The 13,258-nt window shown below is 41.3% G+C and overlaps 1 protein-coding gene across 1 annotated transcript in view; it reads right to left on the bottom strand.

The window, feature by feature from the left end:
* Positions 1 to 1,875: 1,875 nt before the first annotated feature.
* The window catches only part of LOC148481536 (extracellular calcium-sensing receptor-like), a 45,597-nt gene continuing 34,214 nt past the window's right edge, over positions 1,876 to 13,258 (bottom strand). The window contains exons 4-7 of the mRNA XM_088453294.1: positions 8,012 to 8,800; positions 6,820 to 7,047; positions 4,222 to 4,282; positions 1,876 to 2,144 (exon numbers count right to left, since the gene is read on the bottom strand). Coding sequence (XP_088309420.1) covers positions 1,876 to 2,144; positions 4,222 to 4,282; positions 6,820 to 7,047; positions 8,012 to 8,800 — 1,347 coding nt within the window. The remainder of the gene's footprint in view (positions 2,145 to 4,221; positions 4,283 to 6,819; positions 7,048 to 8,011; positions 8,801 to 13,258) is intronic.

Below are 13,258 nucleotides of genomic sequence, written 5' to 3'. Positions count from 1 at the left end.
CTTCGTTAAAAAGTCAAACCAAAATATGGGTTAGCATATCCTTAAACTCCTTATAAAATTTGTTATTATATCCATCAGGACCAGGGGCCTTATCTAATGGTTGAGAGTTGATATCCATTCTCAATTCTACTACTGGCCATGGTTCATCTAAAGACTGAGCAGTTGTTTCATCCAGCAATGGTAGCTGTATAGTGTTTAGAAATTTAGCAATACCCAGCAAAATGAATTGTGGGACTTAGGGATCCTCCGCCAAATTCTAAAGTTTGGAATAGTGTACTGCGAAGGCATTTGCTATTTCCAGAGGATCAGTTACTTTAGTTGTTACAGTATTAAAGACAGCCCGAAGCCTCTGCATTGCCAGTTTCCCCCGCAACTTCCGCGCTAATAATCTCCTGGTCCTGTCACCATAGACATAAAATTTCTGTTTCAATTAAAAAATAGATAACTTTATGAACCTGCTTTAGAGCTAACACATTCCATTCTTCCCGGGCCTTAAGAAGTTCACAATATAAATTACCATTCAAGGGAGAGTTTTTATGTCTAGATTCCAAATCTGCTAACTTAAGTTCCAAGTCTATTTGATGTTTAATAGCGGCTTTCTTAAGTCATGCCACAAATTGGATCACGGAACCTTGCACAACTGCTTTTAAAGAGCACCAAATGTAAATAACAATGTGTCCTCTAGTTTATTGGTCTTTTAAATACATTGTAAGTGTATGAAAGACATTTTCTTTAGATTCTAAATCATTTAATATGTGGTCCCCAAGACTCCAGGGTCTGGGAGGAGTGTTAATCAAACCTACAGTACATCCCAAAGCAAAACAAGAGCTGAATGATCAGACCATGTTATAGGCAGGATAGAAGCTTTTTTTATCTGCTGCAATGTCCATTTGTCAGAAAGACCTAAATGGATACGGGAATAGGAGCAATGTACATGTCAGTACAATGTATAGTCTCTGGATGAGGGATTTTACAAATTGTAAAATTTGTAAAATTTTGCTAAACATATGAGAATGATCTCTGACAGCTTGAGGTCATCATTTACATGTAGGGATAGTTTTGTCCATAGCCGGATCTAGGACGATATTAAAATCCCTAAGAGAATAACTGATTATTTAAAATATTTTGGAGTGTAGTACAACATTTCCTACAGAATAAAACTTGCTTAGTATTTGGGGCATAAATAGTAGCAATCGTAATGGCCTGAATCTCCATTTTTCCAATTAGTATGAGAAATTTGTTTATCCAGCACAAAATTACAAGTATCTGAAAATAAAAGCCTTTTTCTGAGGGCCATTAGACATATAACAGTGAGGATAATGAGAATCAAAAAAATCTAAGAGGGGAAGAATTAATAAAATGTGTTTCCTGAACCGCAACTGTGTGCGCCTTATTAAAGCAAAGCTATACTGTGTACCCAATCTGGAAACTCCCCCAAAAAGGAACAAAAAATAGGGGGACACCCAAACACAACTATATAAAACAAAATATAAACAATAAAAAGGTGTAAAAAGAAAAAGAAAAAACTAAATAGTACCCAAAAGGGGCTAGAGTTGACCACTCCCAGAGGTGGCACATAGAGAGGAAGTGGGGGTAGCGGCCTCCCCACACCTCTCCATACAGCACAACTATTAAACATTGTAATAACTAACTAATGTATATCTATCATTAAAGAGAAAATACTAGCTAACCAAAAAAATATTTAAGCAAAGAAATGTAAAAAAACTTAGCCAGTTGTGGAGTAAGATACCTATGATACAGGTACCATTGTGACCTTAAGCATACTTTAAAAGATACCAGCAACATTTTTTTAAGAAAAGGCAAATAAACAAGGATACTGTATGGCAAGCATAATGTACTTGTTCAAGACCATTCTCATTCAACACGTGGACTGTTGTAAACTTTTAAGGAAATGTCCTCCAGGTTCCTTGAGACAAAAAGTTGGATATCATCTGCTGGGGTTGAAACAGCTGAAGTTGATCCATTCCGTGTGATCAGTAACTTGGTGGGAAAACCCCATCGATAGGGAATATCAGCCTTTCTTAGAGCTCTTGTGACTGGGTAAAAGTATCTGTGTGTGGCCAAGGTAGTTGCAGATAAATCATCAAACACTTGAGGGTCCACCAGGATTGGCATAGAGGAGTCTAGTTGCATGAAGAATAGCATCCTTAATGTGGAAATAATGCATTTGCAAAAGAGTGTCTCTGGGGGACCCTGCTGGAGCATTTTTTGCTTTAGGTAGGCGATGGATGTGGTCCGAGAGGAAGTCTGTAATGGGAACCGTAGGAAGTAGTTTTCTGAAGAAATATATGACAAATTCCATAAGTTCGGCATGCGTAATGGACGGAGGAATGCCACATATTTTAATGTTGTTGCATCAAGACCTATCTGTCAGATCACCAACTTTATCTCTCAGGGTGGCGACATCGGTCTAAAGTTGCTCATGTAGCAGTATTAGATAATTGTGTGACTTACCAACATCTTCCAACTTATTCTCTAGGTGGCCTGTATGATCTCCTAGGGTTTCCACAGATTAATGACAGGACAGGATCACAGCTTTGAATTTGGTGGTAATGTCTGATTTGAATGATGTAAGACATTGTTTCATGGAGTCCACATTTAGGGGCTGATCATCCCCTAGAGGGTCCTGTGGTGTGGAGTTTAATTATGCAGGTTTAGACACCATGTCAAGATTAGTAGGTGGTTTAGTTCCCTTTTCACTCGACATAGATCCTTTAGCTCCTTGCACTGGAGATGCATGCTTAAAAATACTCACAGTGGGTACCTTTGTGGAGTCTTTATGTTGCTTGTGAGCCATTTGAAATTAAGGAACAGGAGTAAAAGGCTTCATAAGAAATTTAAGGTGATATTAGAGCGACTTGAATAAATATACATTAGAGCATCAATAAGTAGTGAGGAGTCTGGAGCACACCCTCAAACCATCATTTCAACAGTTGCAGGGATATTATAAAAAAAGTGGAACTGGCTAGCATAGAATAGAAGATTCTTTTAAATTCTAAGGGTACTGGCTTGCTTATAATAAAAAATAATGATAAAAAATAAAGAAAGTAATTCGATCGCAGCAGACCACCACATAAGGGAGTCAAAATATCAGGAATGGAAGCTGATTTCCTATACCATAAATTGGTACATAATATTAACTGATAATTTCCACTATATAGGGGCCAATACTGAGAGAGACAATGAGTGCTGTAATAATGAACAAAAACTCACCACTACCAAAGTATATCAGGTACAATGGGTGCTCAACCATAGTATGCTGGGTACGGTCCTGCCAGTACCCAGCATATTCAAGCAGGCTCAAAACTGCTTGGAGTATGTGCTGCTGAAAGAAATAGGGAATATGGCATCTGCCTAACTCTGAAGGATGTCCCTTCCACTCCACACGCTGGCTAGAACAGTGGAGGAGATCCAGCATGGGATACCGGTGGTAGATTCTCCCCCCACAGCCAGAAACAACAGAGTCATGGTGGGAGCAGAGACTGGGGGCTGGTCTGCTTCAGGTCACTCACTACTGCGGTAGGAAGTGTTGGCTCCAGTTGAGACTCTAGTCCCCAGGCTCCAGTCAGGTGAGCTGGCTGCAACCTGCAAGGTCACAGGAGCGTCCTCCGACTTTGCAGAACTTGCTCACTGCCGTGGGCTGCCTGTTAAATATGGGTTGGGTCGGTCTGGGGTCTCCGGGAAGCCGTAAGGAGTGGTGATGGGCACTTTAGATAGACTCCGCTGCAGTAGCTGAAGCTTACCGCAGGTCCTGTCAGCTTGCAAGGCCAGGAAATCTACATCCACTGAAACAGACCTTTGTTTTGTCTCTCCCAGAAGATGGGGGCAACAAACCCCACTTCTGGGAACACTGCCCAGGAACTCCCCTGCTTTGCATCCCAAATGCAGGAGCCTGTCAATCATTCACTGTAAGTGGACTTGAAGATGGGCAGATACACATGCGCAGTACATATCCTGTGCATATGCAGTCCTCTAGCAATCATAGATATGTGCTAAGTATTGGATTAGCGTACATCCTTGGATCAGGCCCTCAGTTCAAAATCAAACTTATTCCCTGGGGATAAAGTCTGGTTGTCCATGCAATGTCTTAGACTTTAGATACCTACAGTAGCTTACAATTTGCTCCACACTGTTTTGGTCTATTTAGGATCACCAAGGGAATTAATCCTGTTTTGATCAGATTCTAGTTGCCACCCTCACTATGCACTTCAATTATTTCCATTTTGTGTTTTTGTTCCTCTTGTCTTCCCATGATACTCCTCTGGGGGAAAAAAATTAAGAAAAAAGTTGAAGAATTCATAGAGTACAAGACATTCAAAGGTGTGCTCCACTTCTTGGTAGATTGGAAATGACTTGACACAAACAACTTTACTAAATTAGGGCTGTAACATTAGTAGTATGTTTTTTAGAGCTGAGTCTGGATTTGTGGACTGGGCTGATGGGCTGAAGCAGAATAGTGGTGGTATAATCAGAAGTCTACTCATGGGTGAGACCCTTGTGGTAATGCCTGGGGACTAGAATGGACATTGACACCTACGAAGCTCCCAGTATGCCCCTGGAACCATTTGAGTAGACTCAACTCCTTACATGGATGTATGAATATCAACTGGAACTGAGGAAAGCTCAAAGGACAGCACAGCGAGTAAGTCAAATAATCAGTAGCCCTTCTAGAATCTGCTTACAGATGCTGCAGATTGATTATCAAAGCTGGGTCACTGGTGCCTAAATCCTCAAAGAGGAGCCTAGACCAGCACTCAGTTGCCAACAACCAGAATAAACACTATAGCAGAAACTTAGCACAATAACCAACACTCTAAGAGAGGACTCATAGGGCAACAATCACCATCAATAGAAGTACCGAATGTATAGTAATTAGTGAGTTCAAAAGCAAACTCAATATTATGCTGGAGAGGAGTAAACTGAAACACAGTGAGGTTAAAGTCCATTTGAACCTGCAATAAGCAGGAGAGATGTACTGTACTCAGGGACTTGCTAGTGGATGAGGTCACTGTGGCAGAAGATGTGGCACTGGAAGATCTAGGAGTCTTTTAGATACCCAGGAGACTTCAGAATACAACAAACTGAAACTACAGAATAACTTACAGACCTGGACAATAGTTAAACTGGATAGGAACCAGCAGTTACAGACATGGAACCAAAATGGAACAGTAGGCTTGAACCAGACTATAACTGGAGGTAATTGCAGAGCAGCCACAGTGGAACTGAAGGTTTGAACCAGACTGGGACCAGAGTTCTTGAACTGGACTGGGACTAAAGGAAGAGCTACAGAGTAACCAGAGTGAACCCAAAGTCTTGATCCAGAAAGTAGAACAGCAGAGTAACTGAAGTGTAGTCAGAGAGATACAGCAACAGTCAGCCAGGGTGGAACCACAGGCTTACACCAGGGTGGGATCAGAGAGAGCAGCAGCTAGACAGAGTAGAACCACAGACATGAACCAGAGTGGGACCGGAGATAGCATCAGCCAGCTAGAGTGGGACCACAGGCTTGGACCAAAGTGAGACCAGTGAGAGTGTCAGTAGTAGAGCCAGAATGGAACTGGTGCATAAACACAGGCTGGTAGGTATAGGTTAGGAATCAGCATATAGCTCAGGACTGGAGAGTTAATGTAGTAACACAGAGGCAGCAGCTTGAAGAAGTCTAGCAGTGCAGCTATAGGCAATGGATCACAGGTAGCACTTACTCAATAGTGACTGAGAGCAAGATTCAGCAGTACACACAGATTCACAATTATTGGCAATCAGCACATGCACAGGACCCACTCTGCATGTGTGCAGAATGGGTCCTACTTAATCGCATGCTATACCTTGAATGCCTCCGACAGATTGACAGGCAGAGGTATTTAAGTGGCAGTGCAGGGGTGGCTGGCGTTCCCGGAAATGGGGTGTTTCCACCCTGTTTTTCAGGAGTGGCCCACCCAGGGACTGCGTAGACGTATGCAGTCTGCTGAGCTTGCAAGTCAGCCAGCCTGAGTAAGCTGAGGCTTACTTAGCTGGCCGGCTGCCCGGCGCCATCCACCATGGTCACGATGGTCGCGATGGTGATCCCATCACACTGCTGGGATCACAAATGCATCAGGGGGTCATACACAACCTGCTGCATTTGCATATTAGCTGCGTGGAGCTTTGCAATTGCGATCCTTGCTGAATTAGGCATTGATATCTCTGGGAGGAAAATAACCAGAATGTTCCAACAATGTGCTATTGTCAGGTGCAGGATAAATTGGGCGCTATTGTCAGGGATAGGCTGAGGTGGTCATGTGAGTGCAGGTGACAGGTAAAGACTGGATACTGGTGTTCACCTGATCAGAGCAAACATGGCTGCACCCATGACCCTCAGGAGTGAAGTGACAGGGCTATGGGGCAGAGTTACTCACCATGATGAAGGACAATGATGCAGCACCATGTTGTGAAATATGTTAATCAGTTTGGGATGAGTACAGGAGGTTGACAGTGATGATGTCACCAGTCAATCTGATGACCTCACATCCTGACATGCATGAAATTTGCATTAGTGCATTTCACCTGTTTGGGTGTTATAATTTTAAACAAGCAGCTTCCTGGTTAAATGTTTAAAGTTCTAACAACTGCACGGGTGAAATACTGTAAGAAGGATGTCAGCCATTAAGGGATCCTGGCACCGGCATAGTGAGGAGGACATAGTGACTGGTGAAATCATCTTTGCCATCCTCCTGACCACATACCAATCAGCTTATTTATTCATTCACTCAATCAATTATACAGGTGCATCATATCAAACATCGTGTGATGTTCTCTCACCGAGCCTTTTTTCCATGTGATATCTCCTGGTTCGATATGATAATCCTGGTCATCTTCTAGCGATTTTCCAAAAGTGGTCAAGTGTTTTATATCAAACTCAATTCTAGGACCAAATCTATAAATGACCCAGTTTGCTAGAGACCATGTAGAGGGCAGATCTCCTCTCTCATTAAAGATCATCTCTTCTCCAGTGGGATCTGTGTAATGAAGGTTTTTCATATAGCGCCACTTACATAGGGAAATAAAAAAGAGAATGATAAAATAATAACATTTAAATTGTTACAGATTACCACATTTACACCTGCTTATATCATAGATGATTAAAATGTGACAAGTGATCGTGCTGGTTGGTCACCTAAAATAGTATAGTAGACAGAAATAACTTATTCAATTTTAATATATTGGATATAGCTGCTGCTATCAAAAACACAATGGTCACTTTGCAAAGATGTAAAGAAAATGATAGTGATAGGTGCAAATGTGTAGATTCTATGGAAGAGATGGAAGGACAGTGTGTGTGTAATTACACTTCAAGATCTATCATTAGGCAGATGTAATAAAAAAAATATAAATTTAATAAAAATTCATTGTACAACCTTACAGGAAGGCTATAGGACCTCATTCAAACCCGTTTTCAAGCGCTGAGCACTTGCAAGCGGGTCGATGTTAAGGTCTGCGCACACACAGCAGCCACACTGCATGTGCGCAAGCCCCGGAGCGAGAGAGAGATTCTCTCGCTCCAGAGCTCACTATAAAAGGGGCGGCTGTCGATGTTGATCGACAGTTCGAGACGTTTTATAGGCGTGGCGGGGGGGTGGTTTCACAAACGGAGGGCTCTCTTTCCTTGTATATTTATCAGCCAGAGCAAAAAAATAATAAATGTTTTTTAAAGTATACCTAATAAAATTTATATATTTTATGTGTTTAAAAAAGGGGTTTTGAGTGCACCCTTAATTTAATTGATTCCCTTTTCTTTTTCTCATTAATGTACAGCTATTCAGGATTTCTTGCTTTGCCACCAAATTTTATTTATTTGCTGCCTTTATATGATTTTGGCCATAAAGATGGAAAAAACTGGATAGTCGGACATTTGTCGTCTTTCCACAAACTAAATGCCATAGCAAATAGATGAAACAACAACAGTCACTACCACAAATGACATCTTCATGCATTTACTGTACATACAACTTACTATTTGTCGTAATCCAGAAGTCTCAGTCCTTCTCTTATATTGGTTCATGTTCTGCAAAGCGTGAGCCAGCGCATACACGCCCATGTACGAGTAGTACGGCTTTGAATCATTCTTACCATGATATGCAGGTAAAATATACTTTTTACCAGTACAGTTCACTCCAGAAAACTTATATAGATCTTGATAAAACATATTTTTAATTTTGTCTGAGGAAAGACACCTGAAATACCATAGCCAAATATCTTCCAATACTGGATCATTTGGGCGATTAGACGGATTTATGTTGAGGATAAAATTATTAATGTTGGGCATCTTTTTAGGAGACAGTATGAAAATTAAACTACAATTTACTGGTAGAAAGATAGAATCTTGCATGTACTTAATATCAGACCCTGATTCATGCAGAATTAGTGTAATATTTTTATTGAAATTTTTTGATTTATTTAAAAATGGTATAAAATTTATAGAGAATAGACCACATAATACTATAACTGTAGAAGTTAACTTATCAATCTCAGTCATTTTCCTTATGTTAATGTTGTCATCATGAGTAAATTTAATGATCAACTCAATGCAGATCCCATGCTGGGTCATCATTGTACTCAGTTCTCGTAATTCCATGTCCCCACTACCATCACTTGGTGTAATGATTCCAACCCAGTTCCATCCAAAATGTTGCAGACACTTCACAATCGCTGCATAACGGCTCCGAGCATCGGGGACAATCCGGTAAAAGGTTGGATATAATTGTCTGTCACTTAGGACAGGGTCACTGGTTCCATAATTGATCTGTGGGAACAGAATATACTGGAAAATACTGTAAATATATTTAATTTGTGTATTCAATGCAAAAGTAAATGTAATGATTGATAAGTGGAAAATGTTAAAAAGAGAAAGCGATTCCCATAATAGGAGTAATTATTCCTGGCTGCTCTTATTGTGTATTCTGCAGTGTCCCCATAGTATCTGCACACAGTAAATATTAAACATAATTGGTTTTCCTATAAATTAGAGTATTTGGGTCCTGGTTTTTGCATAGGATAAAGATTGTAACCATTTCATGTTCACACTTTTCAATATTTCGGTTCACAGCCTAAGAGGTAGTAAGCATGGTGCAGTCTGAAAGACTAAACCCAGTATCCCCCTAAAGGTTTGAGATACCAAAATGATAAATCAGCAGCCAGCATAGATTTGGGTGTGTGGGACCATAACCCATCCATCCTTAGAAAAGACCATGTGAGCTCTGTTTGGCTGAAGTGTTTAACCAAACCACAATAAGTACCTCATTTTCTTTGAGAATCCCTCGGTGTGAATTTGGATGGAGCTGAGGAAGAATAAATCAGAGAGTACTGTTATTTTATAGCATTAGGTTCATTATTTGGCTGAAGTCTTAAGGGCCCCATCACAAGTCTTGCTGGGATAATATGAATGTTGGCCATACTTATAGGCTTGGTGCACACCCATAGCAGAGAAGTGGATGGAGTCTGATGTATTAGTGATTTTCACAATGGACTCCTGCAAAGGGATGTGAGCAGTACCAAGGGATCATATGATGAGAATCATTTCATGGACCAGATCAATACACATATAAGTATGCAGGAAGTTCAAGCAGAATAGATGCTGGAAATCAGAAAATGAGACTAATATTCTGATCCTGAATATTTCCCAGAGACGTACTTATATTGGGAGGGATTGTAATACAGTATATGCACCAACATAGAGCCGGCCCTAGGAACAGGCAGAATAAGCCTAGAGTGACATCTGAGAAGGGGGGCACCACTGAGGCTGGATATAATTATCTAATTATCAATTTCGCAAGGACATACATTTATCTAGTACAGGCAGCAGCAATGGATCCGTTCCACGATTCATGGAGCTCAGGTTCTTAATCCTTCTCCCCCCTACAGCATCAGGTCACTCTGACAGAAGCTACACATGGAAGATGGAGAGACTATGACCCTCAGCTTCCTCTCACTCTGCTTGCTGTATGGCTGAGTGAGTCGGAGGCTAGAACATTAGTGTCAAGTGTTGTCGTGTCTAAATGTCAGATCTACCAGTCAGCCTGTGCACCACAGCTTCATTGAGCACAGAGGGCTCTATTTACTACAATCCACATATTGAATGCAGATTGTAGTGTGATATTATCGACTGAATTTGCTTTGCAAATTCAGGAAATATAACAGGGATTTACTACAAATCCCTTGAAGCTCTGTCCCTGCGAATCCCATCCGCACACTAGTCACGGTATTTTTGCAAAAAATACCGTGACAAAGTGTCCACGCATTTGCCGACCGACCGTCGCTGCTACCCCCCGGCACTAAGCTCTGCCCCCTGGCAGTAAGCCCCTCCCCCCATGATAACGGACCTTCCGTGACCCCCCTTCCCCCCTGCGACTCCCCCTCTCCCTTAATTACACTTACTTGCATGCTCCGGGCCTCCGGTGATGTTCTCCATGCCTTCGATCAGGTGATTTCCCATACTGCTCTGGAACCCGATCAACTGATGACCGGGCCGCAGTGCACTATGGGAGACCAGCTGACCGGAGGGGACACATCACAGGAGGCCCGATCACCGGTCCCTGGAGTCAGGTAAGTAAAAAAAAATGTTGACATTTTTTTTTCCTTTTTTTTTTTTTACAGTAATCAGCTTGCTATCTGTTTAGACCAAACAGCTGATCACTGGGGCCAGCTCCGGGCTCTGCTCACCCCATTAGAGCAGAGTAGGAGGCCGGTAACCGGGGGAGACCCTGGATAATGCCACCTCTAGGTGGCGTTATTATCACAGGGCTTTCCCCAATATTTTTTTACAATTTATTTTTAGTAACTTTGGTCAGATCACATTTTCCATTACAATTATGGGAAATGCAATCAGCTTACTAAAAGTAAGTGATAGTTAGGGGTTGGAGTAGAATTTTACGAATTCTACTCCAATTGCCCTGCAATAACTATAGGTGATACTAAAATCATGTGAAAAGGGTGTGAAAACACAAAACAACCTTTCACTTTATTTTAGTAAAAATAATGTTAATAAATAGATCCCAGAGTGAGCAGAAGAAAGAGTAAATGAAAACTGAAAAGAGAAGAGCTCGAGGAAGAAGACAGAGAGGTAGAATGTTAGAACTTGCATGTACAGCAGTTTTTAAGTCACTAGATGTCTGAATAAAGTTTTTATTCGATCTCTTGGCCAGCTATAAAATGTCTGTTTTGCATAAAGAGTCCAGGGTCAGGATATATATATATATATATATATATATATATATATATATATATTATACATACATATATCTCTATGTCTAGACATACAGAGTGATTATGTATAAATAAATTTAAAAATATAGAGGTTTGTGAGTAATTAGTGCAGTTCTATGTATGGGTCCAGCTGGCTCATGCACACATGTGATGGGGGAGAGTTCTGAGTACCTAGAAAGCCCAGTGCCCCCAATCTGTTGCTGCAGCTGACTTTTTTTGGTAGATGGAGGATCTCAGGCAGCTGTACTAGTAACACACCTGCAGATACCTGCCTCCTAATATCCGTGACTGAGAGGCTGACTAAATCTAGAGGGAGCTGCAGTTCATAGCTCTTCTGTTTTTCATATCCCCTTATATCCTGTCCTCATGCTTCTCCGTCTTTTTTTTTACAAGATTCCACATCACTACAGTTATCCAGCCCCTATCTGGGACACTCAGAGACACCCTTCACTTAAAAACACTCACACACACAAATAAACACATCTGCCTATCAGTTAATTAAATACTGTACGCTCCACCCACACACTTGCAGTTTTTGGGACAGATTGGAAGGCGGTGAATCAGTGCATCACCCTCAAAGCCCCATGGGAAAGGAGGAGCTATGCGCTGCACTCCCTCTAGATTCTACACAATAAAACTATCTGCAGGCAGCTTTTTTTGTGTTTATTTAAGTATTTATTTTACAGTGGGGGTACAGGTGCCGGCCACCTGCTGTCACTTGTAGTTCCACAAGTGCCAAAAAGCAGGCATGCTGGCACCTGTAGTTCCACGGTAAAATACATTTTTCACTTTATTCTATTCTTCACTTTATTACACCCAAACCCACAGCCCAGGAGTGCAGGGAAGAGCCCCGGGCTTCAGACCAAGCCTTGGGTGCTCAGGAGAGGGGGACCCATTCTTGGGGGGTCCCCACCTCCCCTGAGACTTCCAGCTACACCTGACCAGCTTGGGGCGAGAATACTTTGGCCCCTGAGACCTGGTAATAGGGTATCCTGGCTTTGGCATTACACCCCAGCTGTTTTGGGTCCAGTGCTGGTTTTAATTTTAATTGCATTTTTTCCCCCTATATTTAGAACCAGGACTGGCCATGCAGCCTGGTGCTGGTTCCTAAATTATGGTGGAACCCTACTCATTTTGTTCCCCATAATTTTAGGTACCAGGACTGGCTGAGAAGTCCAGGGCTGGTTAGTCTTTTGGGGGGGACCCTATGTCAATTTTTTTTTAACATTAACTCCTTTTTAACTCTTTCTAGCAAGACAAATACACAAATCACAATGATTTATTTCTGCCAATCTCGCAGCTCAGGAGGTTGAGAGATTGAAGAGTGATTTTGCAAGAGAGTTTGCTCCTATCTCACCTAAGCTTGTAATCCCGATTCTTGGTAAATTTTGGATATGTAACTTTTAGGTGATAAGTACCTCCGAGTTGCACCCCTTATATCTATGGTAGTTCTGCCCAAGAAATGAACCATCCTTCTTTCTATCAGTGAAGAATTTGTAAGAGGCTTTCTGTAGATTTTTCTTTACTTTGCTCCAAATTTCAAGAAAGTGTTTAACAGTGTCACAAACTGCTGTAAGAGGAACTAACTGACATGAGGGTGATTCTGGCAAGTGAGGATGGAACGCATTCTGTTTCTAGAAGGGCAAGTACTCTAGATGGGAAAAAAGTCTGAAGCCTCCTGGAAGAATTTATTATGGGCAAATTCATCCCATGGCATAGAATCTGATACATTTCTCCAGGTATGGATGTACATGTGCCTTTTGTCCATTACTCTGAACATGACATACTGATAAGACATTTAATTTAATCTTGAAACATTTTTAGGGAGCCTTCCAAAACTTGGAGGTGAACTGGACTCTCCAGTCTGAATTGATGTTTTTGAGATGTCCATGAATGCTGAAGATTTATTTAAAAAAACAATATGTTCACATCAGCGAAACAAATACAAAAGCCAAATCAGTGCAACATACATATAGGAATAAGCATGTAAAAATAGACA

Source organism: Taudactylus pleione, unplaced genomic scaffold (genome assembly GCF_031769625.1).
Source record: "Taudactylus pleione unplaced genomic scaffold, aTauple2 ptg000575l, whole genome shotgun sequence".
In the NCBI taxonomy this organism is placed as follows: Eukaryota; Metazoa; Chordata; class Amphibia; order Anura; family Myobatrachidae; genus Taudactylus; species Taudactylus pleione.
The sequence above is the reverse complement of the archived record's forward strand: the minus strand, read 5'-3'. Positions and strand labels throughout refer to the sequence as shown.